This window comes from Thunnus albacares, chromosome 16 (assembly GCF_914725855.1).
Source record: "Thunnus albacares chromosome 16, fThuAlb1.1, whole genome shotgun sequence".
Taxonomy (NCBI): domain Eukaryota; kingdom Metazoa; phylum Chordata; class Actinopteri; order Scombriformes; family Scombridae; genus Thunnus; species Thunnus albacares.
Window position 1 is genome coordinate 3,942,564 of NC_058121.1, and position 27,784 is coordinate 3,970,347.

Here is a 27,784-nt window from a genome sequence, read left to right on the forward strand (position 1 = left end):
CACCACGGTGTTAAAGGAGGTCATGACAGAGGTCATCGGTCACATGAACCTACAGACAGAGGCCAAGACACTTCCTGCCTCCTTCGAGATGAAACCCTGGCAATTTAAATGGGGTTCACACAAACATACTTGATTACATCAGATCAATAAAATGAATGATTAAACAATCTAGATGAACAACTTCAATCAGAAACAAAATCAATCACAACAATCATCATAATCAATCACATTGTGAAGTCTTCAACCCATGTACTTTACGTACAGTAGAGGGTCACCACCATGGAGAGGTCACTAGCACATACGACACATGGTGGTGTGGACTTCCATCTTCACTTTCATCAACTATCAATCACAAACATTTCACAATAATCAAGATACAATCATGTCTATGAAAAATATGAGTTGACCAGATCTTAAACAGATGACTAAAATTACTAACTCTACTTGATTACAAGACTTACTTTCTTTATTCAGATCAACAATTACACACACCATCAAAGCAAGAATCATCAAAAAGCTATGTTTAGATGTTGCCTGCAAATAGAAAATGTTTTTTTTCAATTTTATTCAGTACAAACAAACATACCTCTATTCTATTCAGCTCTCTGTTTAATTTTCACTTAGAATCTTTTAGAAGTGTTTTTTACAGGTTTGAAGTTTCCTCCTCCTCATCTTCCTCCTCCGAAGGAATGTCATCCAGGTCAAGATGCTGAATCCGCTCGTGGAAGCCTGCAAAATCATAATACCTCGTGCCCACATTATTAGAAGCTGTTGTGTCCACAGTTACACGTACCTTTGGTTCAGATTTGGCTGCTGCGATTGTGTTTATGGATGCAAAGTAACCACTCCACAGATAACTATCATCCTCATCAGTTTCATCATTCCCACTGATCTTACAGCTTTTCAGCTCTCCTGTACCCTCTTGAAAATTAACACCCCACAGTCTACAATCAGGATAATTTTTCAGCTGCTGTTTGGTGAAACACCACAATTCCAGAGGTCTGGTCAAAGATACAGTAGGTGTGAAAGTTACCTTCATTAATCTGGGTGCACCCTGCTCCGTCTTAATTAGGGCTTTATCATGTGCAGTCCACCGCCATTTACCTCGAGAAAAAGTGAAGGGATATGCAACATAACAGTCATTTACTTTACATCTGTCAGTGGGACATTCAAACACAGAGTTCACAGTTCATTTTGCTCGGGAGAGAGCTGGAAACATGTCCATCAGTCTTTTCTGACTCTTTTTCTTCAGACTCTCTCATTGCAACATTGTCAATATGTCTCTCAGTTTTGTCTTGACTTACAGTGCTGCTGAGTCCAAAGGGACTTGTCGATCTGTCTTTACGTTCAGAGCCTGGTTTATGGTCTGCTTTTTCTGGAACGTTCTGCAAAAGGCGCCCCCTCTAACAGGACACTGGGTCAATGACACCAGCCGTGTCATGAGCAGGAAAGCCTCCCTGCTCTCCGTCGCCTGGAACAAGAGAGACCCCTGTCTCTCCATTGTCCGGACCACCTTGATCTGCTCCCTGCCAAAGCCCACTAAACAGAAGGGAAAGGAGTAACCGTCCGGTTACTTGCCATGGCTCTGCTCTCCCTCACCAGCGGTTGGGGGAGCCAGTCTGCACCTTGTGGCATGGATCCATTCTGCTCTGCCTTCGACTTTCAGGGCCGTCCTAGTCGTCAGCAACACCTGGTATGGACCTTTCCACCAAGGAGACAAAGACACTTTTTCCAGAGATTTGATTAGTACAAAATCACCTTCCTGAAAAGGATGAATTGGTTCCTCTGATGGTTTGGGGAGCCTGTCAGCCACCTGTAAATGAAACTTTCTCAAAATCTTTTTCACATACTCAATCTTGAACTCATCCGTCCAAAGCAGAGTAGTTTTGTGTGGTGTCAGAGGGGGGCTTGTCCCTGTGGACATTGGTCTCCCCATCAACACCTCATGAGGACTCAGTCCTGTAGTTGCACTTAGTGCGCTTTGAATGGAATACAGCACAATAGGCAGTGCATCAGGCCATTTCAGCCCTGTGGCCATTACAGTTTTGGTCAATCTCTCTTTGATAGTTGCGGTCATTCTTTCTACTTGACCCGAACTCTGTGGGTGATAAAGAATATGCAACTGCCACTTGAACCCTAAGATATCTGACAATCCCGAGTGATTTTTGACACAAAAGCTGGACCTCTGTCACTATCTATTCCTTGTGGTACTCCATACCTAGGGATTACATCTATTAACAGACACTTTACAACTGTTCTTGCATCTTCTTTTTTTGTTGCAAAACCCTCCACCCACTTTGAGAACCTATCGGTTATGACTAACAAATATTTGTAGCCTTGACAGTTTGGCATATGTACAAAGTCTATTTGCATATTTACAAAGGGACCTGATGGGTGTTCCAAATGGTCATGCTTCACTGTACTGTTCTTCTTTCTGGTCTGTTGGCATATCATACAACTATCCACAAATGTTTGTGAGACTTGTGTAATGCCTGGTGCAAACCATTGTGAGCGAATAACAACATTCATTACGCCTCTTTTGACATGTGCTGATCCATGTGCAACATGTGCTAGGGCATGTAGGAGAGCTCGAGGGCAAACCAGTGGACCATCAGGGTGGAGCCAGACTCCGCATCAACTGTACAACCTTTACACAACCAAAGGCTTCGCTCCCTGTCATCAGCGTGATTTTGCATTGTCACAACATCATTAGCGGAAGGTACTGGAATTGGATTTGCAGGTTGTGTGGAGGCACATTGATGTACCATGGAGGAAGAGGAAAGTCAGCCATTGCATGTCCTTGTGAAACAGGATCATTTCCATTCATGCCATGAGCATGAATCATTCCATGAGCAGCACATTTGATAATTGTAAGCTGAGACGGGCGCAAAATAGCATGATGCTCTAGCGGTTTGTCAGAAGATGACACAAAACCTCTCATCTTCCACAACTGGCCAAAATCATGGGCGGCACTGAATGCATATCGCGAGTCAGTGTAGATAGTGGCGACCTTATCAGAAGCAAGAATACAAGCTCTAGTAAGAGCATACAGCTCTGCGGCCCGAGCTGAAGTTCCTGGAGGCGGCACTTTTGCTTCTAGTATTGCCCAGTCATTCACTACTGCATAGCCAGCCAGATGTGTGTTGTAAGATGGTCTGTTAGCTGAACCATCAGTGTAAAGAACCATATCAGAATTAGGTATTGGTGTCTGCAATAGGTCTGACATTGGGGGTGTACACAAGTCAATAGTTGTAATGCAATCATGCTCATCATCTGTGTCAATCAATGGAAGGAGAGTAGCTGGGTTAAACGGAGGTGAGCGCTTTAAAGTTATGTGTGGACTATGAAAAATGATTGCTTCATGGCAGCTGTCATGTGTTGAGTAGCAGATGTGTTCAAGATGTGAAGTACTGCATGTGGGGCGTGTACAACACAGTCATGAGCCAGTACAATGGGAGAAGATTTGTCAATCGTGATGGCAACAGCGGCCACCGCTCTCAAGCAACCTGGCATACCAAGAACCACAGGGGTTAGTCGAGAGGAGTAGTATGCAACTGGATGGTAATGAGACCCATGATTCTGCACGAGAATGCCTGTAGCAAAGCCATCTCGTTCATGTACATGCAGATGGAACGGCTGATGATAGTCCAGCAACCCCAATGCCGGAGCCATGGTGAGAGCATGTTTCAGATCTTGAAAAGCTTTGTGCATGTCCTCAGTCCACTGCACCACGGGAGGAGCTGACTGCAGTGTGGCAGCTCACAAAACAGAGCCCATAGTGGCATACTCAAAAATTCAATGTCTGCAATAGTTAGCCATTCCCAAGAATGAGAGCATTTGCTTCTTGGTCATGGGAGGAGGCATGATAACCAGGAGCTTCAGCCTCTCTGGTGACAAAAGGCGCTGTCCATCCTTCAAAACATGACCAAAGTATGTCACTTCAGACCGACAAAATTGCAACTTAGCCAGTGATGCTCTATGATCACACTCAGCTAGTCTCTGCAGGAGCAAGATAGAGTCCATTCGACAAGCTTCTTGTGATGGTGAAGCTATTAGGAGATCATCTGCATACTGCAGGAGAGTGGAGCCTGCTGGCAAGCAGAGGTCATCCAAGTCCTGTTTTACCACTGCTGTGTATACTGTAGGACTCTCGACAAAACCCTGAGGTAAACGTCGCCAAGTGTACTGTCTACCTTTGAATGTGAATGCAAACAGATACTGGCTATCTGGTTGCAACGGTAATGAGAAAAAAGCTGAACACAAATCTAAGACTGTGTAGTGTGTAGAGTTGGATGGTAATGAGGCTAAAATCGAATTGGTGTCTGGCACAGTTGGAGCTGTAGGTACTACAATGATATTAATAGCCTGCAAATCTTGCACAAAACGACATTCATCTGGGCGATTTGCTTTTGGAATGGGCAAAATGGGTGTGTTGCATGAGCTGGTGGTTTGAACCAACACACCTTGATCCAATAGAGATTGAATGACACCTTCAATACCAGCAATTGACTTGTGAGGCAAATTGTACTGTCTGATCATTGGTAGCTTAGCATCAGACTTGAGTGTGACTTTATGAGGTGGAGCTGAATTCACAAAACCTACATGGTTTTTTATGTTTAGCCCATAAAATGGATGGAACCCCTGAAAGCTCTGTTGGAGGCCCATACTGTGTGGGAGGAGGTGGCTGGTGCAAAACAAATGTGCTCTGTGATAACTGAATGTGCTCACTTAAAGATAACACGTACAACTCCTGACCCAAGTGTGTTATTGTTTGTGTTTGAGAAGCATGTGCAGCTCCTCTCAATGCCTGGCACTGAGCCACCATGCTTCCAAGTTGTTGTGGCTCACAGCCAGGAGCGAATGCTACAGTGATGTGTGGAAATGAATCTTTATCATTAACCATTTTATGCTGTGATTGCTATTGCACATCCCTGTGGACCAACATACAAATGCTGTTCACACTCCAATCCCTCTTGTGTATTCAAAAGCACATTAGCCAATTGTTTATACTGCTCTGAAGGGTTAAATGCTGCTGTACAATGTTAATGTAGGAGAGGCCTCATAGCAGACATCAATGCTGGGGAGGTTTTAGCAATTTTTTGAATGCTGGATACTGTGAAACTGGAAACCATGTTAAAATCTGGCAATGTCCAACAAACAATCAACAGTGGATTGCAAAAACTGAAAATCCATCTGGTGTGCAATGAATGGTAGCATGTAGTTTACAAAGTGAATCCCGTCCCATGAGATTGATTGGACTTTTATCAGATATCAGAAAGGAATGCTGCACATCTGAACCTTCAACAGTTATTTTAGCTCTCTTTGATAGTGGCTCTGCAATAGGAACACCAGAAATACCTACAGTGGTGACAAAATTAGGTGTTGGTGTACATACATGCTCAGCGGCCTTAGTCGTGGAAATTGTAGCCCCGCTGTCTACCAAAATCTCGACTCTACTACAATTAACCTGAACAGGCATCATTGGGTCTTCAGCAGGATTAGTAGAAAGTTGAATTACAGCTCCTTGAATGGGAAATGGTTGCAGCAGGGGCTGCTTGTGTGGGGTCCCCTGTTTGGTGACCCTGGTTTGGGTAATTGGACCTGTTCTGACGACGACCACTCCTACACTCCCTAGCCCAATGCACTGCTTTTCCACATTTATAACAATTTCCTCGTCTTCGTCTGTTATTGTTTCTGTTATGTTGCTGCCCACCTTCCTGTTGTACATACCGTACCATTTGTTCAGGGCTGGAGGCAGGTTTATTGTAAGTGAAAACCTCACTCCTGTGTAGCGCCATTATTTTATTTATTGTTGTCTTCCAATCTTTGGTTTGCCAATCAGTGACCGACAGTTTGTAGGCAGCTGCTACATGTGGCTTCAGATTTTGCAGAAAAGTTGTTACAACAAAAAAATCATTTCCTTCTCGTCCTATTCCTGCATTGCTATCCCACATTCGTGTAAATCTCTGAATAAATTCAGGCACAGACTCATTTGATTCTTGGACACAGTGAATTACTTTTGAGAAGTCATTGCGCTGTCCCGCACACTTTTTTATTGCTGTTTTTGCTTCCTTGTTTAACCAATCAATCAGGGTTTTGGTTGGAGGCCATTGACCATCCTCTGTTCTAGCAGGGAAAACAAACTCCCACAAAGTCCCACTCATTCTTGTATGTAAAAGAGATTAGTTGTTGAACATCAGGTATTAGACAGTTATACACAGTGCATACTTGTTTTAACCATATCCAATACTCATCCGGGCTAGTAATTGGATTGGGGTTTTTTCGTGTCATATCCAGTATCTCAGCGGGAGTCCATGGTTTGCAGACAGCTGTGTTGCCAACCATGATTTCTGGAGTATTTATTGAAGATGATGTAGGGGATTTCAAAATGTCAGTCTTCTGTTGTCGTCTTGTTCCTCGCCTTCTAACAATACTGTGTGAGGTATGAGGCCATCTCTGTGTCATTTTGGGTCTGACTACAGGCTCTGTGTCATCACTATGGTCTGTGTCAAACTCCTCCTCCTTGTGTCTGGCTCCTTGGGTCTCAATTTCTACCTCACTGTCCCCGGTGCTGTCCTCTGTGTCTGTGTCTGTCTCTCTCCCTTCAGCTATGACAGCTAACTGCCTTTCCTTCCTCTCTTTTCTTTTCTGCGCTTTCTTCTCCTGGTTGAGTAACAAATTAGCTTTCCTTTCTTTTTCTGCAGCTTTCCTAGCTCTTTCTTCGTCGGCTCTGTCTTTCTTTTCCTGCTTAATTCTTTCCCTTTCCCTCTCCTCTCTGTCTCTCTCTATGTCTCTCTGTACCTGTTCCCCTCTCTCTCTCTCTCTGGCTGCTATGTGTCTGTCCCTATTTTCTGCTTCTGCCTGTACTCTCTGCCCCTCAACAGCTGTGGCTAATAGAAGCAACTCTTCGTCTGTCTTTGTCTGTAGTGAACTCTGTAGTTTGGTCAGTCATATTAGCAGCTGAAAAGCAATTTGTATTTGACGGTCGTGGATAAGTTGAAATCACTTTTTTACTTTCTTGTTGCTCTTGCAATGGCACCCCGGCTTCTGCTAAAATGGTCAGCAAAGCTTGTTGAGAGGGAGCTTTCGTTTAGCATTTGGCCCAACCATACATAATAGCTTTTGAAATGGCCTCTATATTATCACCATGTCGTTGTTTAACTTTCATCATTTCCACAGATCTTGTTTGCAACTTTGCTTCCAACATCGGCATATGACACGCTGTCACACATTTAGCACAGTTCTCCACTGCTGTTCTGAACTCATCAGAAATACACTCTATGCTTTTTTCATCCAATCTTACTCCACATCGCTGATGAGCAACAGTCAACCACACATTCACACAGTCCTTCATGTATCCAAAATTCCAAGATGGGTTACCAGCGTTAGGGTTAACATTGAATTCAGCGATCTGAAGTTTATCTCTATCAAATGCTCCCTCATATGGCCACACACCACTCGTCCACTCATTCATAAGGGAAGAAAATGGAAACACAAAAGTCCATCCTTTCAGTCTACCAACAATTCCAGCCGGCGATTGTGGGGAGAACATTGCTTTGTATTGTGTCTCTGTGGGTGTGTGTTGCGTTTGCTTCGGCATGCTTATCAATGACAGATTGACCTTCCAGTTCTGAATTGCCACTTTTATTTTCTACTGAAACACAGGTAGTCTTCCTCTTATCTTTTGGTGAGTTGATTAATTTGTTTGTAGATTCTGTTCTACTCACTGCTTTGGACGTTTTATTGCCCATTTTCTCACACACACACACACATTAAGACATTACACACAAACAGATTTCAACAACATCTTCAGCAGCATCAAAGTTCTTTTCACACTTTTCTCCTTGGTACAGTAGCAGCGGCCTGAAGCCAGATGGACTAAGCAAGCCCGTCGCCTTGTGTACACACTTTTAAAACTATCAATGCCTAGACTCCAGGATCTGGAATCCCGAGCCTCAACATTTCTCAAAGGACACAAAGTTTTTGCACTACCCTGAAAACATCTTTTCTCAGGTGGGTCCCTCTGTGTCGAGCGTAGCCCAGAGCTAGCCCAGAAATCAACAGCCACTTTGTAGCACTGCAGGGGTTAGGAGCACTAACCCTCAGCCTTTTTTTTTTCTTCACAACCACACTGCTCTGCAAGCAACTTATCTCAGCCTAATTTAATCAGTTTCAATATCTTTATGTATTAAGATTTTCAACCATCAGCTCCTTTAACTTCTTTTTTTGTTCAATTTCAAACCAATGTCACAGTTAAAGTGACACACAGTTTCTTTATGATTTTGTCAAACACAGACATGGTAAGGCACAATAATAATAAAAATTCTGCACTTACCATGTCTTTGTTCTGTTGAAATCCTTGTTCGTAGACGTCAAATTGTTGTAGATATTTTGAGTGATGCACCTCAGTGGAGAAAAGCACACATGAGCCTTTGATGTCTTAAAGTTGAAAATGTTTATTGAAGTGCTTGGCCAAGGAGAACTGAAACATCGAACATTGAAGTCATCTGCAGTCTGCAAGTCTGAGTCTTAGTCTTTAACCCAAGCAGATCAGCCTACAATATGAAAAATGAGTCTAATTGGTTCACTAGTTTCTATACAAGGAACTGCATTTTACCCATGTCAGTTCAGGTCACGTTGCATGGAACTTCAGGTCACTGTCAGCGCATTCCACCTATCTGTGTTGTCTAGGAAAGCCTCCCCTGACCTTGGTGACCATGGCAATGCTGATTTACCGTCTATCAGAGAGGTTTCTGCTTTCCCCAAAACATCACAGACAGCTGGAGTCCCAAGGAGAGGAGAAAATTAAACTCTATGATAGGCCTTTTAGACATTTGGACTTGTAGTAGTAGTAGTAGTACAGAAAGCACGGGTATTACTAATAACATTAACGATGGCTCTGTTCCACAGGTGTCCCAGTAAGCCAGCATGCACAATACCTGGACCTTGGAACTGGATCACCAGTTGTTACTAATGTTATTAATTACACCTGTGCTTTCCCTGCTATGACATCACACATGCCTCTTTGCCAACAAGCCAGGCAGGTAACCAGTGTGTCCAGCAGTCCTATGTGTAACACAGTCAGGAGGTGTGAAGTGAGTGCTACAGGTGATGGGGTGTACCTGTGGAGAAACAGAGGACAGGTGCCAAGTAGACACAGTGCTGAACACTGTGGTCATAATAAAGCCTGGGACAGTGGACAAAAGCAGGAGCAGGCCTGTGTTTTATTTTTCTACTTATGTTTGTGCACTGTAGCTCCTGCTTCCTCCTAGTGAGGAATGCCCATTTCCCTACATACTGCAGTTCCTCTCTCCTCTGACATCCCTCACAGGTTCCCACACAGCCACATTTGTGTGTTTAAACACAAAACCAAGCTGCAGACTGCTGCAGGGAATTAATTAATTCAAACCTTTCTTTATACCGGGTAGGCTATTGAGAGCAAGCTCTCTTATTCAAGGACACCCTGATTACAATCCAAATAAAAGAAACAATAATCTGCAAATATGAACAGATAAGCAATAAGCAATATATAAACTTAAAACATAATATGAAACATTGAGGCAATAAAAGAAATATATGCACATAAAAGTTAAATATCAATTAAAACACAAGCATTCACACTGCCCTGTGTCAGCTGAAAGAGATTTAAAATGATTAAAATGGATTAGCTCATCTAATTTTACTATCTTATGCAAGTTGATCCACTTGTGTGGTGCACAATAGTTAAAAGCCAATTTCCCAGTCTCATTGCTAACACGTTGATTTTCAAGGACCAAATAGTCTTGGGACCTAGTGCAGTGTGAAATTGAACTAAAATTAATAAGACATGTCAGGTACCCAGGAAGTTTGTCAAAGAGAGTTTTGTATATAAAGAGGATGCAGTGTTGGTCTCTTCTCACTGCCAATGACTGCCACACAACTTTCTCATCAAGAATACAACAATGGGTTTTAAAGCCATCCCCAGTTATGAACCTTAGGGCATAATGATAGACTGCATCAAGAAGTATAAGAGTAGAAGCAGGAGAGTACATATAATTTACATCACCATAGTCCATAATGAATAATAAGGTGGATTGAACAAGACTAAGTCATTTCGTCAATATGTTTTTTGAAGTACAGTTTGTCATGTATCCAGAAGCCAAGGTATTTATAAAAGGATACTCTTTCAATCAGTGCCCCATTAAGTGTATTAATATTTATTTCCATGATACTGTTAGTCAGTTTTTTCTAGAAAATCGCATACATTTAGATTGATCTGAGTTTAACAGTAATTTAAGATCAATCAATGTTTGTTGTACCGCACAGAAATCAATATGCATGTTTTGAACAGCCTGGGTGGCAGAGGGCACTACTGTATAGATAATAGTGTCATCTGCCTACAGATGAATTGTACTGTTTGTCACTTTTTCATCTAATTCATTTATAAAAATAGTGAATAAAAGTGGGCCTAAATTGGAGCCCTGTGGCACACCTTTGTTAACACTCCTAAAGCTTGACATATAGCCATCAGCCACAACAACTTGAGTTCAACCACTGAGATAATTTCAAAGCAATTACAAGACTTTTAATCAAATCCAATAGATTCCAGGTATTTCAAAAGAATTTGATGGTCGACAGTATTGAAACCCTCAGATAAATCAATAAAAAGGGCAACACAATCCTGCTTGTTATCTAATGCACTAGCAACATCATTCAAGACTTACAATGCTGCCATCACAGTACTATGCCCAGCTCTAAATCCTGATTGATACGATTTTAAAATGGAGTGTTGATCTAAAAATGTTTTCACCTGATCATTTACCAGTTTCTCCAACACTTTAGCTAGACATGATAATTTAGAAATTGGTTAATAATTATGTAGCTTATTGGACTGTCCCCCTTTATGTAAGAATGGAACGTAGGCTGTCTTCCAAATGTCAGGGATGCATTACTACAGTCAGATTCAAAAAGACTTAAAAAGTCAAGCAATCAACTAAAAGTAGCTAATAATAAAAGCCTCAGCTCTAACTGATCAGCCCCAGTGGATTTTTTTGGATTAATAGAAGAAAGAGCATTAAACACTTCAAGATTCAGAAAAGTCTTCAATGAAGTATCAATTGACAGTGATACGTTGATCTTTGTAATTTTGTGTCATGCAGATGCATGCAGTTGGGCAGTGGTCACTGAAGTCAAGAGGAAATAAAATAGATAATATCTAACAATGTGGCCTTTCCTGCATTTTTTGGATCCAGCTGAGAAGGAAAAGAAATAAGCCTCTGTGAGACTGAATTCATTGCAGATATTTTTTAGATTATCAGAAGCGTTAGTTAACCAGTTAATGTTCATATCACCCAGGATAAGAAGTTCTGAATTTTCATAACTGGATATCAAATCAAATAAAAGATCTATCACACCCGCAGGTGCAGAGGGTAAACAATAAAACCCAATAACGACAACCAATAGTTCAAAACATTTTGGCTTAGATTCAGAGGTAACGACAGAGACAGATAAACAACTTTTCACAAAAATGGAACCCCAGGTGATGTAGTGGACAAGAACTTCAACTAGGCAGCAATTGTGTAGACTCCTTTTACATTCAGTTAAACACGTTAGACAACTGGCAATCATACAGTAAAGCTGTAGTCTTCTAAGGTTGGCTGCTGAGAAACCCCACTATCACTGGCTCTTAAACTAATCATCTGCATCATTTTGCCATGTCACTGCTTTACTGAATGTCAGGGAACAGTGATCCAGCTGATCAACTCATGTAAGTTTAGCAGTTGCTAATACAAATGAACAGAGAAAACAACACCTACTGCACAGCATTGGGACCAGTATTGGACACAAAATTGGACGCATTGTTTGAATCTCATACAGCAGTAACTACTGCCTCACTGCTCTCTGTGGGTTCAAACTTTCAGGCTTGTTTCAGGCCTGATCATTGATGTCACAGCAGGTGTTCTGTGCTCAACAGCTGTTAAGAAACACCTTCTGTGACATCACTGATTGGCATGGAGCCGATCTCAGCAGACATTTTCACCCATTTACACCTTGTGCTAACATGCAACCTGTATCTGGATATCTTAATACTGAATGGATATGAAAAACTCATTCAGAACGCATTTACAAATTACACCTCAGCCACACGACATCTGGTGGTGAACTGACTCGCATTGTGATTGGATTTCAACAGGTATAATGCAATCTGTACAGTGTGACCACATCTTAGTAGCAATAAGTCTTCCCTTGCAAAAAATGAATGAAGCCCATCCACAGCATTGCTCCCTTTGACCTGGGATGCACCTTGTTTGTTTGCAAGTCTGCCAGCACCACTTTGCAGCCAATTTGCATATTGAGATCTAATCACAAGGTGGGTAGAATCAAGATAACGAGTGCTTATTGATACCAGGTGCAAATGCAAAGGCTCCTGGATCAGATGTCATTATCCAAATACAATCCAGATAGAGATCAGATGTAAGTGGGTCCTTTCACTCGACATAGTAGTAAAAGTAAGTTACTTATACATTATAACGTTAGCTGTTCTATTCAGGTGTCCCAGTAAACCATGACAGTGTGACAGTGAGCCCCCATGCACAATATCATCCTTGAAACTGAAGCAGCTAACTGAAATTCAGGCGTTATTCATGTTATTATTAGTATTAATGCTTTGTGTTACACCTGTGTTTGACAAGTCAAAATGTCTGCTGTGTGAAGGTCTATTGCAGCTGTATTAGCAGTAAAGCCTTGCCTCCTGCCCTGCTGTTTGTCCACTAGCGTTTGATTTCAGGATCAATACTGGTGTAAAGTGTGCGCTAATAGCCAGTAAACATAATTTACCTGAGGTCAAAGTTTTCCTGTACCTCTGCAGTGGAGGAACCACTCCCTGTTTGTTTGTCTTAACCTGACACATCTGTTCAAGAGACACTTCATGTCCCTCTCTCCCCTGTGGCAAATCACACCCCCTCCACCTTTATCTTCCTCTGGCTGCTCAGACACACTACTGTTGATGCTCTCCTCAGCTCATATTTCATTCTGAGCACTTTTCTGGACAAGGATATATCTCAAGGCACTGTTAGGTGGATAAAGCACATGAGCTACTAGAAATGTATTTTCACTGTTTAACAAATTTGAGGTCTTCTGAGCCAAAACAGTCACAATTTGCCAACCAAAGACCAAATCTGGTATAATGTTTATCATGATCACCATGTTAGTTTAGCATGTTAGCATGCAAACATTTCCTAATTAGAACTAAACACAAAGTAAGGCTGAGGTTGATAGGATGTAGTTTTGCAGTATTAGACTAATTGAAATTTTGACCTTAATATGGCACCAGATGAAAAGTTAAAGGATCATTATCATTATATGTCAGTATTATATCAATTTATTGCAATTCATCCGGAGGGGGACGTGTGTGTACCAAATTTCATGGCAATCCATCCAATAGTTATTGAGACATTAAACTGAACAGTAGATATATCAGATATATAGCAGATATATCAGTAGATATATTTACGACTTCCTGTCCATTCATCTGTTTTTATACCCTGATGTGCGTGTGAAGGCTCACTTAGTCCATTTAAAGTTTTTTTACTTGATAATTCACAAGTACCTGAAATTGGTATTACACAGTCTATCCACTTTCTTCATCTCATCCAGGTCCCCACTAGAGAGCATGATGGGTTGACATGATGCTGAGTATTTAATACTTGGAAAAACAAGACCAAAATGAAAAAAGACATTTGGTGTCCTTCCCAGAAATCTTAATTAAATCAATAGACTTTTGGCCACAAATGAGCACATAGGCTTTTACAGGGTTTGAACCTGTGAATGGTCATTCTAGAGGACTCTGACTTCTCCTGTAGTATTGTGTATTGTTTCCATGTATGGGCAGGGATTCAATCATGCATATCTTTTTTAGCTTATGGACCATTTTGTTCTTCTGTTGCATAACTATTTCAGTGTTTTTTCTTTCTCTGGAAATCTCTCTTTTATTTCTGCACTATCCTTTTTTAATTGGATCTATCCAGATGAAAGAGAAACCTGTGTCTACTTATATAATCCAGTCTGAAGAAGTGCTACAGTTTGCACACCTAAAGGCAAAGCTTCAAAACTGGATTTTCATTTCTTGCTATATTTGTTACTGTATTTTCAAGGAGTTGAGTGTCTCATTCAGAAACAACTGTTCCCTCATATCAGTTGTATGTCAGGGGGTGTGACTCCCTCCTCCTGAAGCTTTATAGGAGCATCAACTGGAGCTGTCTCACCCATCCCTCCTCATATCACTGATAGTCTTGTCCTTGTGGAGACATAAAAAGCTGGCATGCACCTCTGTGGAAGAAGTCACTTCTTTATGACACCTTCATAGTTATAAGGAACACACCACAGAGATCTTATAGACACCAGGTACGTCTGATTTTATCATTTTTTATAGTGATAACTGATATTTTCACACAGATAAAGATAATTTATCTCTACCAATTGCGCTGTCAAAGGTCAAGATAACTGTGGATAGTTACATACTTTTATTATGCAGTTATTTTCCAGGCAGTTAGAGATCACAACTTTGTACGGGAACATCCACTGCTTCCTTCCTTTTAGTGAATGTCAGATGAGACCCAAAGCCAACAGATCAGCTTTCTACCACCATTTATTGTAGGTCACTAGCTGAATGATCTAGAGCAACATTGGAGCTGAATCAAGCAACAAATAAGAGGCCATCTAATCTCTATGTACAAGTTCAATCATGGTTAAAAAAAGAAAGAAAAAAAAAACTTCTGAGAGTGACAACACATTAGTTGTGTTGTACAGTTGTTGTGCAATCCTGTAAAAAGTGATGAAATTACCTTCTAAGAATAAAAGATGGAAAAAAAAAATTTAGATTCATATTCAAAGCTTAATTGATTCATCTTTCTAATTTTGAATAATTCTTGCTTATCTCTCTCATGCCACATTTCACATTTGAGTAATTTAGTGGATATTTATTCACTGCAACTTACACTAAGTGCAGCAGCTGAACAATGTCTCATCTAAAATCATGTCATTTTCACCTAAATATATCTAAGTAGTTTCCCATATCATTGCGTGAAAAGCCCCTCACCAATATTTGTTCACTGTACTCCTCTGTATCAGTGACAGCATTCATCTCTTTAATGGCTTTATTGCAGTTATTAGCATGTAAGCTATTGCCTGGCAGTGAATGAATCATGGAGGAGACCAGCGTCACCATCTTCGTCACGGTTCAGAAGATCTACTACCCACTGCTTTGCATCATGGGTATTCCAGGTTTGTCATCATGTTTGGTCTTTGACTGTCCATGCTTGAATTTTAACAGGACAATAGGTACCAATGTACAGCAAGGTATACATTTGCAAGTTATTAATGACTTTATTAATGTTAATAAAACACTTTTGGCTTGCTTTGCTCTGTAAGATAATTATCAGAAAGGCCTCCTCCCATGCACACAATGACACCCTGACCCAATGGCATCCAGGCTAACGTTAATAACTCATGTTGCAGTTAGCCTGAAGTTATTTTAAGCTAGAAAATCATTGTCATAATAATCATTATAGTCCCACAGTTTGACATATAAATTTGTGTTCAAACCCACATTGAGATGAGAAGATTGATATCTGCTTCAACTCTGTGTTGTTTGCAGAGATAACTTATGTACGCATGTTTAGCCTAACTTAGCCCCAAAACTGGAGGCAGAGGAAACATTTAGCCTAGTTCTGTCAAAACTAAGTGAAAAAATACACTTATATAAAATTCCAGTACTGTCATAGTTACACATTGTATGTTTTGTATTTAACATGTAGAAATAGAAATGTACTGTACCCTACTAATGCGACTGGTTTTAGAAGCAGTTAGCTTTGGAGCTAGGCTATTTCTTGGCCAACAACTGCAAAGACATACACAGCATCTCAAAAGTCCTGTCATATATGTATAAGAGGAATCAGGTGACTTGTGAGTGTACTACTGTAGTTAGCTCTCAAAAAATTGAAAAAAGTCTCACCTGAATATGTGACAGGAGCACTGGAGGAAAGCACAACTCGAATAAAAATGGAAAAAAAAATCCTGCACTGTCTCACTTACTGCTGGTAAGCACTATATACATAATGAAGGTCGGACAGACCAAAATCTTGTAAATTAAGAAATATTCCAGTGGTAAACGAGACAGCGTATGGAAGTTTTACTCATTTTTATTCAAGTTGTACTTGCTAGCTAAAATGAAACTTGGCTTTGGAGTTGTTGGAAGACATATTTTGACTGACCTGGGCTAGCAGTTTCCTCCTGGTCTCAGCCTGTGCTAAGCTAGGCATAACAACCTGGTAAACCTCGAATTTTCCTTCCTTTTTTATACATTATTATTATTACTGATTTATAAAGCATTAAATGCATTGTTAAAGCTGCACTACTATTAATCATTTTGATATTAACAAAACGTCAAATCACTGTGTGTAATGTGAAAGGGGTTGATCAAAGTTAAAGTTATAAAAAATTATCACAGACTCTGCAGTTCCCCTCAGCTCTACAGACCATTTTTGTTTCTTTTAGCTCATTGCTTTGGTTTCCCAGCCCTTGAACTCAAAAAAAAAAAAAGTTCTGATAAACCCACTGTACAGTGCCTGCCCAGCACCAAAGCGACAGATATTCTTAAAGGAGTTGGTGGAGACAAAAACAGAACTAAGAGGAGAGTCAATATTAGACTAACATATGTCAGGGGGCCAAAAATTAGTGCTTGTATTGTTCTGTGTCAGCTGTATGTCATTGCTAGCAAGTTCTCCATATAATTTTATGAGGTGACACTATGTCAGATGTATTCAGCTTGATCCACTGCCCCCAAGTGGCCATAAAACAATAATTAATGCAGTTTTAACCTTTAATAAAGTTAATACTAACAACTTAAAGTAGGACAAGTCATGCAAATATCATGTATTAAACTGAGCTGTATTCTTGTTTGTCCTTCCTTTTAGCCAACCTCTTCACATTCTACATGATCCGCTTCCGCAAATGCGGGATGTCCGACACAGCCATCATATACCTAAGCTGTCTAGCTATTGTGGACACCTTCTACCTGGTGTGGGTGATCCTTATTGACCTGACTCTCACCTTCTGGCTGCTGCAGCCCTTCTGGCACTCCCACCCCTGGTGTAGCATCCTGGGATTCCTGCAGTATGGATCTCTCTACAGTTCTTCCTGGATCGTCGTGATGTTTACCATCGAGCGCTACCTCGTCCTCCGCATCACGGCTGCCAAGCAGCACTTCTCCCAGGCTCGGGTCACTAAACTGATCTGTGTGGCCATCGTTGTGGTATCTCACGTGGTCTCTGTGCCACTGGGCTGGATCAACATTGTCAGTCCTGTCACCTTTAAGGTAGACGGGGAGGATGTGACACTTCCCAGGTGTCATTATCGTAATGAGACCTACTCCACTGTTATAGTGTGGATAACCACCTTCCTCTCAGGGGGAATACCCATTGTGCTGGTCATTATCTTCAACTACCTCATTGGGTGTCATCTGTGCCGCGCCAGCAACCTCTTCACCAAGGAGGAACGTCGCGTCATGCATGGAAGGAACACTAGAGGCATGTTGAGGAGGACCATCCTGCTGCTAGGCACTGTCTCTGTGGTTTTCGTTGTGCTCAGCCTCCCCCGCTTTGTCACATACTGCATCCTGAGGACCAAGTACAACAACGAGACTTTCAACAGAAATGATTACAGCATCCCCATCAATGTGGCTGGCGACTTGGCTAACATGCTGCAGAACCTTAACTCCACAACTAACTTCCTGCTCTACTGCATGGTCAGCCGCCGCTTCCGGCAGGAGCTAGTCCAGGTGGTGACTTGTAAGGTGAGGGCACGTGAACTGGGCTCTGTCTTAACCCACACGACCATGAAAGTCTTCTCAGTTGCAGATCGTAAGGCCTTGCCATTCAGTGATCCTGTGTCTGTGGTGCTAACCAATCTCAAACAAACTGAGTAGAAAGGAACTGGAAGAGTGGACAAAGCTCAGACTCTCAAAATAATTATCCTTTAAAGCTGAAAGTTCAGCATGACTTTGGAAAAGGTAGTTTTACAAAATAGACTTAACTCAAGGTCCACTTCGCATAGAAAAAGCAAGTGGTCCATGAATTAAAATTATTTTGTCAAATTATCCTTAAATTTTTGTTTTTTTTAAGCCACCCTAGCAGTGTGGCTCTCGAGATGTCAATGTCAGTTGGATGTTCTGTCAGCCTGTCTGTTGGTCAGTACACCACTTTGGTCCTGACTGCAATAGCTCAACAATATGTGGGTGGGACGGTGGTGGCCTGAAGGTAAGAGAAGTGAGCTTGTGACCGGAATTGTGCGAATGTGATCAGGGTGTTCCTGCAAAAGAGAGGCTTCCTCTTAGTGAAACTTCCCTGAATAAATATAGGTTAAAAAACAACAACAATTAAATTGATTTCCATTAGATCTTAACAAGCATGTGTGGTCTCCAGAGGACGGATCCTAATGACTTTGGTAATCCCCTGATTTTTCCTCTAGTGCCACCATCAGGTCAAAATTATTCCTCATCCAGTGAAATATCTCAACATCTAGATAAGGTGGCCCAAAATTTGGTAGCGGAGAACAGGGTAAATAAAGCCGGTGGGTAAAATGAGCCACCCCTTTTATCTAGGTAACCATAAGCAAAAGTAATCATGTGACCACAAATTAAGAAAGTATAGTCAATCCATCTTGGACTCAAGCACAGAGAGAGTCGTAAGCAAAACAGAGCAAAAAGAATGATTTCTGTCATGCCAAGTGAATTTATCATGTAACTACAGTCATCAGTCTTGTATCTTAATTAAAATAGATAAGTTTTGGACATTATTACATGTTAATTTAAGTCAGTGTAAGCTACAAAACAAGGTCATAAACTTAGCATAATTGTGGATCTGAGCCACTGTATGAAACAGTTTTGTCAAAATGGAGGTTGTGGGGTAAAACATGCCAGTGATGTTGGGGCAAGTTGAGTCAATGGCTCAATTTACTCCAAAAAATGATTTTCTGATATTCTAGAGACTAGAGACACTGTTCATGTTTGATCCCTGTTACAAGTGCTACAATGTTGATGAATAAATACCTAATTGTTGACTAATGTTAAGTTTAAGCCATACACAAACATGCTGTACATACAGATGGGTGACAAATTAAAGGAAAAGCTGACAGTGTTCAGCTGGGTTGAGATCTGGTGTCTGTGAAGGTGATAGCATATGATTCACATCATTTTCATACTCGTCAAACCATTCAGTGACCCCTTGTGCCCTATGGATAGGGGCATTTTCATCCTGGAAGAGACCACTCCGATCAGGATAGAAATATTTCATCATAGGATAGAGGTGATCACTCAGAACAACTTTGTATTGATTAGCAGTGACGCTTCCCTCTAAGGGGACAAGCGGACCCAAACCATGCCAACAAAATTCCCCCCACAGCATAACAGAGCCCCCAGACCCCCTCACTTTAGGGGTCAAGGATTCAGACCTGGACCAGGTTTTCCTTTAATTTGTCACCTGTCTGTATACACAAAAGCCAATTTACACACACATTCTTTTTGTAGCTAACACACAAAGATCACAGTTTAATCTTTACTGAAAATGTTTCGGTAACATGTTGAACAACAAGACACAAACATATTGTTTTTGCCTTTGTTAAATTGATGGCATTAATAAAGTTCAAAATTATCTCAAATTTGTTTGATTGTGTGTCATTTTTATAGCAATATTTAATGGTGGCACTATTTAACCCATCCCCATGCTCATTTTACTCCTACCTTGGGGCAAGTTGTGCCATAGGACTAACTTTTTTTGATGGGTCATCGTCATAAAACTAAAATAATTAGATAACTTGTTTTAATTTCCATGGGCACACAACAACCTGAGGTATATATGGTAACTATTATTTGAAACAAATACACTTTAATTTTTCGGTAAAATCATCAAATGTAAAAAGAGGCTCATGTTACCCCGTTCTCCCCTATAGACATTCAAGTTTCCCTCAAGATGAATTGGTCATCAGGTCCACATTTTATTTTGTACAATACTTTGGTTTATGGCCAAATACCTGCAAAACTAATGACATTCTCCTCAGCCTCAGCTATATTTTCTCTTAATAAGCACGTTAGTATGCTAGCACTCTAAACTAAAAAGCTGATAACATTATACCTGCTAAACATCAGCATGTTGGCATTGTCATTGTGAGCATGTAGCATGCTGACGTTAGCATTTAGCTCAAAGCACCACTCTTAAGTACAGCTGCAGAGAGCTGCTACAGTGGCTGTAGGCTCTAGTCTTGTCAATTGTCCAGCACATGTGAAGTAAGTAAACTGATGAATGTGTATGCACTATTGTAACAATGGGTACGATCAAGTGAAAGTGCCAACCATTATTCTCTGATATGTAATTGTTGCTTTTGAATCATGCAGGTCAGGTTTAGTTGTAAAAAGAGTGACTGCACTTGCTTTGAAATTGTTTCACTGCATATCCAAAACTGCTGAATGCCATTAATTGGTATACATATTGATAATAAAATTCAAATACATAAATTATAGAAATATACATTTCAAGTCAAGTGTGTCGTTTCTGACTTATTTCAATTTATTGCTCAAGTGTTCACAATGTTGTCACAATGTTTTTCAATTGGATGAAAATGGGACCTGCCACCTACAGTTAAACCTGACTGGCTACAGAATGCCTACCTTGCTGAAAGATCAACCTGATTGGCCTGTTTAAGACTTAATGAGTCACGTTATTTGCATAAATAGGTCATGAGACTAGCCTGCTTTGCATAAAACAGAGAGGGACAAGCAGTGGGAATACTTCCTGTTTGCCTCAGAACTTGTTTGCCTCAGAACAGGTTTGTGCTGTGGCTGAGGGATAAGCATTTCTACGTAAAGGTACGTGTGGGATTACAAAGAAGTTCTGCTTTATTCTCTGATTGTGAATATAAAGAGAGATCATACTGGAAACTTTTAAGATATTATGATTTGTTGTTAAGGAAGACATACCTGACATACCTTTGAATCAGTGATTATGACCTTTGTACTAGTGTACAGCGATCGTGTTAATGTTTTACACTTCAGCCCAGCTGTAAAGGTATGCACTGTTTAACAACTGTTCAGAGAGGCTAAGTCATTTACTATACTTGAGATGATTGTATTACTTTTCTTACTTTTCTTTTACTGATCTGCCATTTGCTTTGTGAGATGTACATTTTCAGTCACATACAGTTTAAGAAAAGTCCGTGTTGAATCCCTCGTGTTTTGAGACTAGTTGTTTTCATGCCATTTGTGATAGATACTGAATCTGTGAGTATCTCTTTAAGTTGTAGTGCTAAATTCCTTAAATTCCTTTCACATTGTTTCATTTTCACCAGGGACAACAGACAACCAACATTTGTTCTCAGTGACAAAATGGATTCTTTCAAAGGTAGGAAACAAAACCTTGTCAGACTTGCGGTACACATTAATCTGTCTAGTCTATCAAAATGTCTTTCTGAATGAAGTGCTAACTTGTTTGCTCTTGGCTGTCGTTATCAGGACCTTGCCCTCATCAGAGTGTTCCTGTTGAGATGGATGAGAGCATGACATCCTCCAGTCTGGACTTGGCCTGGCCTCCTACTTGCCAGCAGTGTAATGGACATACAGAGACCAGCAAAAGGGAGCAGGACCAGAGGTGTGAGCGAACTGGGGGGGTAGACCAGTGGAGACTCTTTGAGGACCGTTACCAGCATGACCCCAGAGCTGCCTGTCGTGCTGTCCCTGAACCTTCCTTCGTCCCCCGAACACATCCAGGACAGATGAGACCCCCTAACCCTTCAGGTGTTTGGCCACATGGTTACAGAGAGCCCCTATATGTACAGCCCCCCCCGGTTGTTGACCACAGTAGAGGCTTTGCAGGCCCTTCAAACTGGCCACAGGACCGCTCTGTGGAGGAGGCAGAATACTTGGAGCCCCCTCTCCCGCTTATGTCTAACAACTACAACCCCCATATCCCTTCACGATACTCAGCTGCATGTATGCCTGCTCAGTGTAAGTGAAACATGACACATTACAAATGTCTGGTTTTACTGTTAGGGTTGACTAGTGCATGCATGTTCTAACATTTCACAATCTGATACTGAAAGAATGCAGTCGTCAGATTACAGATCTTCTGGTTTTTATTGTTACTTTGAAACACATTATGGGATAAATAATCATTTTAAACATATATTTGACATATATAATGACACTAATTATTACATAAGTGTCATGGGACACTAAATCCCTCCATTGGGACCAAGACAAATGGATTTATTTTAGGGTAAGGATCTCATTTATGCAGTGTGACCTACCTATTCAGATATACATACAAAAACACACAATAATAAATGTGCACAAAAGAGATTTTCGGATTTTACAGTTTTGTTGAGTGTGTAAAAAGGAAATGTCTTGGTGGTGCACAACATGTCTGCTAATATTTCATGTTAAATAAAAGGCCAATAGTTGAACTTATTAAAGACATTTTTTCTCTTACCTCTAATGGTATCTAGCCATGCAGATAGTTCTATTTGTCTAGGTTTTGAGATATCTGTTTCTGAGATTTCTGCCTCCATCCCAGAACAACAGAGATGAATGAATTTTTGTTTGTGTTGTTTACAACATTAGAAATAATATTCAAATTTTTAACTGCAGTGTCTCTTTCCAGAAACAATGTTGTCAGTGCTCTGGAGATAGTTTCAATGAAAACTGTTCAAAGTGAGATCTGGATTATCCAAGATAACCAGGGCATGGATTTTGGAAAGACAAATTGCTGCAATTTTTAAAATGTATTGTTCAATGCTTTAAGCACCACAAATGAAATTTTATTCATCTCCATTATTTTTGGATAGAAGCAGAAATCTCAGAGACAAATATCTCAAAACCCTGACAAATAAAATTGAAATGATCTACAACACTTCAGTGTCATTTGGATGAACTGATCCTTAAAAACAGTACTATGTAATATTTGAAAGAATAAATAACACATCACAATTTTCATCTTGAAGATAAAAGATTGAATCCATAATCAATAAACTCACCTTTGCTCAATTCAGTACAGTCAGGTTTTTCTGCCACAGCCTAACTTAGTCTGGTATGACCAGTAGCTGATGGTGGCTAATGTAACCTAACGTTAACTTTTAGATGGATATTGCTGTACAATGGACATTACTGAGTTACCTCGCTGACTTTATAAATCTTGTGCCACTGTTAAGACTATGTTTTGGCAGGTTGTGTATTGTCATTGTGTTTCCTCTGTTTATGACTATAAATTTGAAAGGGGTCATTCATGACCATTTAGGCTCCTTTAGCTCATTGTTGCTACCAAGCTTTCCATACTGTTGATTTGGTGGATCACACTAACTTAATGAGATGCTTACACTAAAATACATTTCTGTGAGTCTCCTTGGAGAATACTAGTGTGTCCCTTGACACTTTTGTAATAACTTTACATTAACATTAGTAATATAATTAGTCATCTGACTGTATTAAAATTGTATGTTTTAAAAATACTTATTATTATTGAGCAATATTTGCTGCAGGCAACATCAGTGTACTATCAGTATTGACTCAGAAACCTGAATTTGCTATTTAAATTCTAAAAGTAGGACAAATAACACAACTACATCATAATTGGATTTTTTAAATTTAATTCTTCACAGATCCAATAATCACAACATTTGTGATAGATAGATTATGTTATGAAAGTTGCCTCCCCAACCCTGTTAGGCATCATTTGGCTGCTGCTCATTGTGTTTCTGGCGAGTCTGCATGACCTCATTACTGCTGAATTGGAACCCATCCAAACTATGAATTTTATGTCTGCTCCTCCATGTCTCTGTGCAGGCCCTGACCCAGTGAAGGGGAGTTGTCTCAGACAATGTGCATGTCACCTGCCAGCAAATCCACCCCGTCGCAATTATAATCATTATAAGCATGATTACCCAGTGGATCCACACCAGAAGCCTCAACAATACCAACAGTCCTGGTATGAGAATGACTCCTGTTCTATTTGTCATTATGATCTAATATTTTCAGCACTGATTTATATAATACTTTTCAAAGATGTCATGCATCATTCACAGAATATTCGCTTCCACAGGAATACCCCCCAAAGTAGGCTGCAACCAAAAGATGCTCCAAATGTCCCACATGCCTCTGTGCCTCAGTGTGTTGTGCCTGCTAGGGATGTGATGCATGAGGTCAGTGTGAATTATTCCTTCCAGGCAGATCCAGGACCAGCCACAGGGGAGATCAGGAGGACCATCAGTCTCCCTGAGGAGTGCCGTAAGTCACATCAGTGTCCCTGCATAAATATACTGTATGCATGTAAAGTTTATTCCTAGCTGTAAGAAATGTGACACAATATGTCGTCTGATTCATGACAGGGAATATTTTCATCACATACTCAGTGGACACAGCCAGAGAAATGATTCCTTTCTCCAAATTTCTGAGTGATCAGGGATTCAAACCAGTTGTAAGTCCTGCCATTCCTCCATCCCCTTTACTTCTCAGCGACTCAATACAAACACTCACACTCTGCCTGTTTCTTGACAGATTGACATTTTTCATAATACAATCCGAGGAATGGGCATCACCAAATGGATGGACAGATATTTGAATGATGTAAGTCTAACTACTGAGCAGACAGTTATTCTAAATGTAGACTTCTGCAAAAGCTAACAGCAGGATTACATTTACAGAAATCAGTGCTCATCATCGTGGTCATCAGCCCCAAGTACAAGGAGGACGTGGAGGGAGATGGTGATGACGACCATGGACTGCACACCAAGTACATTCACAATCAGGTGTGCACTCACACAACTCTCATGACAAATGTCAGCAGTTCAGGCAGAAATCTCTGCTTGCAATATCGCCCTCTTGTGACAAGCTTATGTCATCCCTTCTCCCACATAGGGACAGGAGAATGAGGAAATGCCTATTAAGACTTGAAAACAGGGTATTTCATTTCCCAGTTCCACCCAGTGTCCTCACACTCACAGTCCCAGGCTGTAGGTCTGGAAATGACTGTCACAACTCACTAATACTGAGTACAGAACCCCGGACATGAACAGCATGTGGGTGACACAAAGAAATGTCATTAGAGAAACTACTTACTATAAGGGCTGTGGATAACGGTACAAGAACACATGAAAATGGATCATTTGTTTGTTGGCCAATGAGAAAATTAACAAGTTTTTAGTATAGTTTTATATATCAGTAGCTTAAATTCAACCAACCCCTTGACACATACAAATGTTCCCAATTTTAACCACACAAAGCCTAAGACGCAGTGTATTGATTCAGCATATGCAGTATTTTACATTATTATGTGAAACAACTGTGCACATTCATGGGCTACTATAGAAACTGATAATCCTCTATTCCTGTTGGTGCAGATCCAAAATGAGTTCATCCAACAAGGCTGTCTGAACTTCAGACTTGTACCTGTGTTGTTTCCCAATGCAACCAAGGTGAGTATGAGCAATAAACAACATTTAACAGACATTAACTGCTGGGTTCACACAAATCACAAAAATATGTATTTGTTTCATGGGGTGGCTGTGGCTCAGGAGGTAGAACGGGTCATCCACTAATCAAAAGATTGGCGGTTCAATCCCCGGCTACTCCAGTCCACATGTCGAAGTGTCCTTGGGCAAGATACTGAGTGGAGGACAAATGGACAAATAAAACCGACCCCCAAATTGCTCCTGATGGCTGTGCCGTGTGTGTGAATGAGCATTAGAACTCTTGATGAGCAGGTTGACACCTGTGGTCGGGAGACTAGAAAGGCACTAAATAAACACAGCCATTTTGAGATATCCATGACAAATGACATTTCATTTGTCATTTAAAATTGACATTTGAAAAAAAAAAAAAAAATCAATCAATCAAAAAATACAGAATCAGTGTCTTCAAAGTCTGACAATGGGCCAAACTGTGGATTCCAAACTTCAGACATTTCAAAATCCACAGACCTCACCGTAAACAGTTTTCATAGATACTATTTCTGCGTTAGAAAGTCATTCTTATAATAATGGATCTGTAATTTTTCAATGCTGTGAGTAACACAATTGAAATTCCATTCATATTGGGGTGGAGAAATCTCAGAGACAAATATCTCAAAAAATGGACAAATAAAACTGAAACTATCTGCATGGCAAGATACCACTAGAGCTAAATGTTGGGGGGTTGTACAGTGCAGCACAAACTCCACCAGTACTAAGTACTAAAAGTAGTGATACCACAGTGTAAAACTACTGAAGTCCTGCATTCAGAATTTGCGAAAGTAGTTAACATAGTTAAGGTACAGTATTCATCATGCAGAATGGCCCATTTCAGAATAATAGGTATCATTAGATTATAATTAATGATGCACTTTGCTGTGTCTGTGTCACAGAAACATGTCCCCAACTGGCTCCAGAGCACCAGGATCTACCGCTGGCCCCATGACACCGAGGACCTGCTGCTGCGTCTGCTCAGGGAGGAGCGCTACATCATTCCACAGAGGGGAGCTGACCTCACCCTTACTGTTCGTCCACTCTGAAAAAAAACAAACAAAAAAAACATAACGTGGGGAAAAATGTGATGTTAAGGAAAAGACTTATTTTGTCAAAAACTACAAACATGTAGGTATGTCTTTGTTTCAGATACGTTGATGAGGACTGTTACTACAGCAGATCAGTTTGAAAGGATTTTCCGGTTGTTCCTTCCATATATACAGTCAATGATTCAGACACAGATTTGCTGTTTATTCTGCTGATTCATAATTCATTTTCAACTATTTCATTAGAATCAACTTGATACCTACTACTTGATACATTTAAAAAAAGATTTAACACATAAATTTAAGATTAAATTTGCTCTGACAGCTACAGTATTATTGGCCAGCTGTTACATGTTGGCTGGTGTTGTGTGTAGTGTCCTGTCAATCAGAGTTCTTGCTGCTGCTGTATGGGTTGGTCTTACTTACATTTTTACTGCTGACACATTTTAAATTAAAGCTGCATAAATTGTTTTTTGGGTTTTGTTTCTGCCACTTGGGGGTAGCTGAACAAGAGTTAACACAACATCTGACATATAATCTCTTTATAAGGTTGATGTGGCGGACATGTTAACAGTTACCTATTTACACTTCCAGCAGAAACAGAGCAACATTAGCATTCATTTAGAGTTGTGTTTCTGTCCACCTGCTGAACATTATTCACTCTCATTTTAACTCTGTTTTGCTGTCCAACAGTATCTGAAAATAAAACAAATGGCTTTTTACCTCCACTATGCTGCTCCACTATGTTCACCAGCTAGTTGCTAACTTTTTCTGCCATTAGTGTTGGGAAGGTAGTTTACAGTGGTTGTTGTCTGAGCTAGTTACCTGCTTTTGCTGGTATTGAGTTGATGAGTGAAATTTGTGGTCCAAAAAATAGGTAGAAGAGGGTAAATGGCTCCATAACTACTGAGTTGGTGATAATTCTGTGTGGGTTTGTGGCTACAAGTAACCTCTTTTAAATGTATAGTCATTTGATTCACTTCACATAAACAAGACCAACAGTTCACAGCTAGCAGCTCTGTGAGGCTGTAATTAGGTTCAGTGTTGCTTTTTGCTAGCTTAAATGCCGATGTCTACATGCTAACATGATGATGTTGAGCAGGTATAATGATCACCACATTCACCATCTTAGTTTACCATTTTAGCATGCTAACATTTGCTAATTAGCTGCATTAAACACATAGTACAACTGAAGCTCATGGAAATGTCATTTTGCAAGC

At 40.4% G+C, this 27,784-nt stretch overlaps 2 protein-coding genes across 3 annotated transcripts; both read left to right on the forward strand.

Moving 5' to 3' along the window:
- Window positions 1-12,466: 12,466 nt before the first annotated feature.
- On the forward strand, window positions 12,467-27,764 carry traf3ip2a (TRAF3 interacting protein 2a). Of its 2 annotated transcripts, none has more exons than XM_044377252.1 (10): window positions 12,467-12,488; window positions 21,376-21,428; window positions 21,539-22,030; window positions 23,864-24,005; window positions 24,120-24,304; window positions 24,406-24,494; window positions 24,575-24,643; window positions 24,721-24,825; window positions 25,417-25,491; window positions 26,418-27,764. In XM_044377252.1, exons 2-10 carry the CDS (start codon window positions 21,413-21,415, stop codon window positions 26,562-26,564), a joined length of 1,320 nt encoding a protein of 439 aa, XP_044233187.1. In that variant the 5' UTR covers window positions 12,467-12,488; window positions 21,376-21,412; the 3' UTR covers window positions 26,565-27,764. The 2 variants fall into 2 exon arrangements, with proteins under 2 accessions (XP_044233187.1, XP_044233186.1); XM_044377251.1 differs by lacking the exon at window positions 12,467-12,488 and adding an exon at window positions 20,790-20,896 and having other exon boundaries at window positions 26,418-27,763.
- On the forward strand, window positions 14,200-18,677 carry LOC122999898 (probable G-protein coupled receptor 139). The gene is made up of 3 exons (XM_044377254.1): window positions 14,200-14,382; window positions 15,144-15,261; window positions 16,953-18,677. Exons 2-3 carry the CDS (start codon window positions 15,183-15,185, stop codon window positions 17,960-17,962), a joined length of 1,089 nt encoding a protein of 362 aa, XP_044233189.1. The 5' UTR covers window positions 14,200-14,382; window positions 15,144-15,182; the 3' UTR covers window positions 17,963-18,677.
- Window positions 27,765-27,784: the final 20 nt, after the last annotated feature.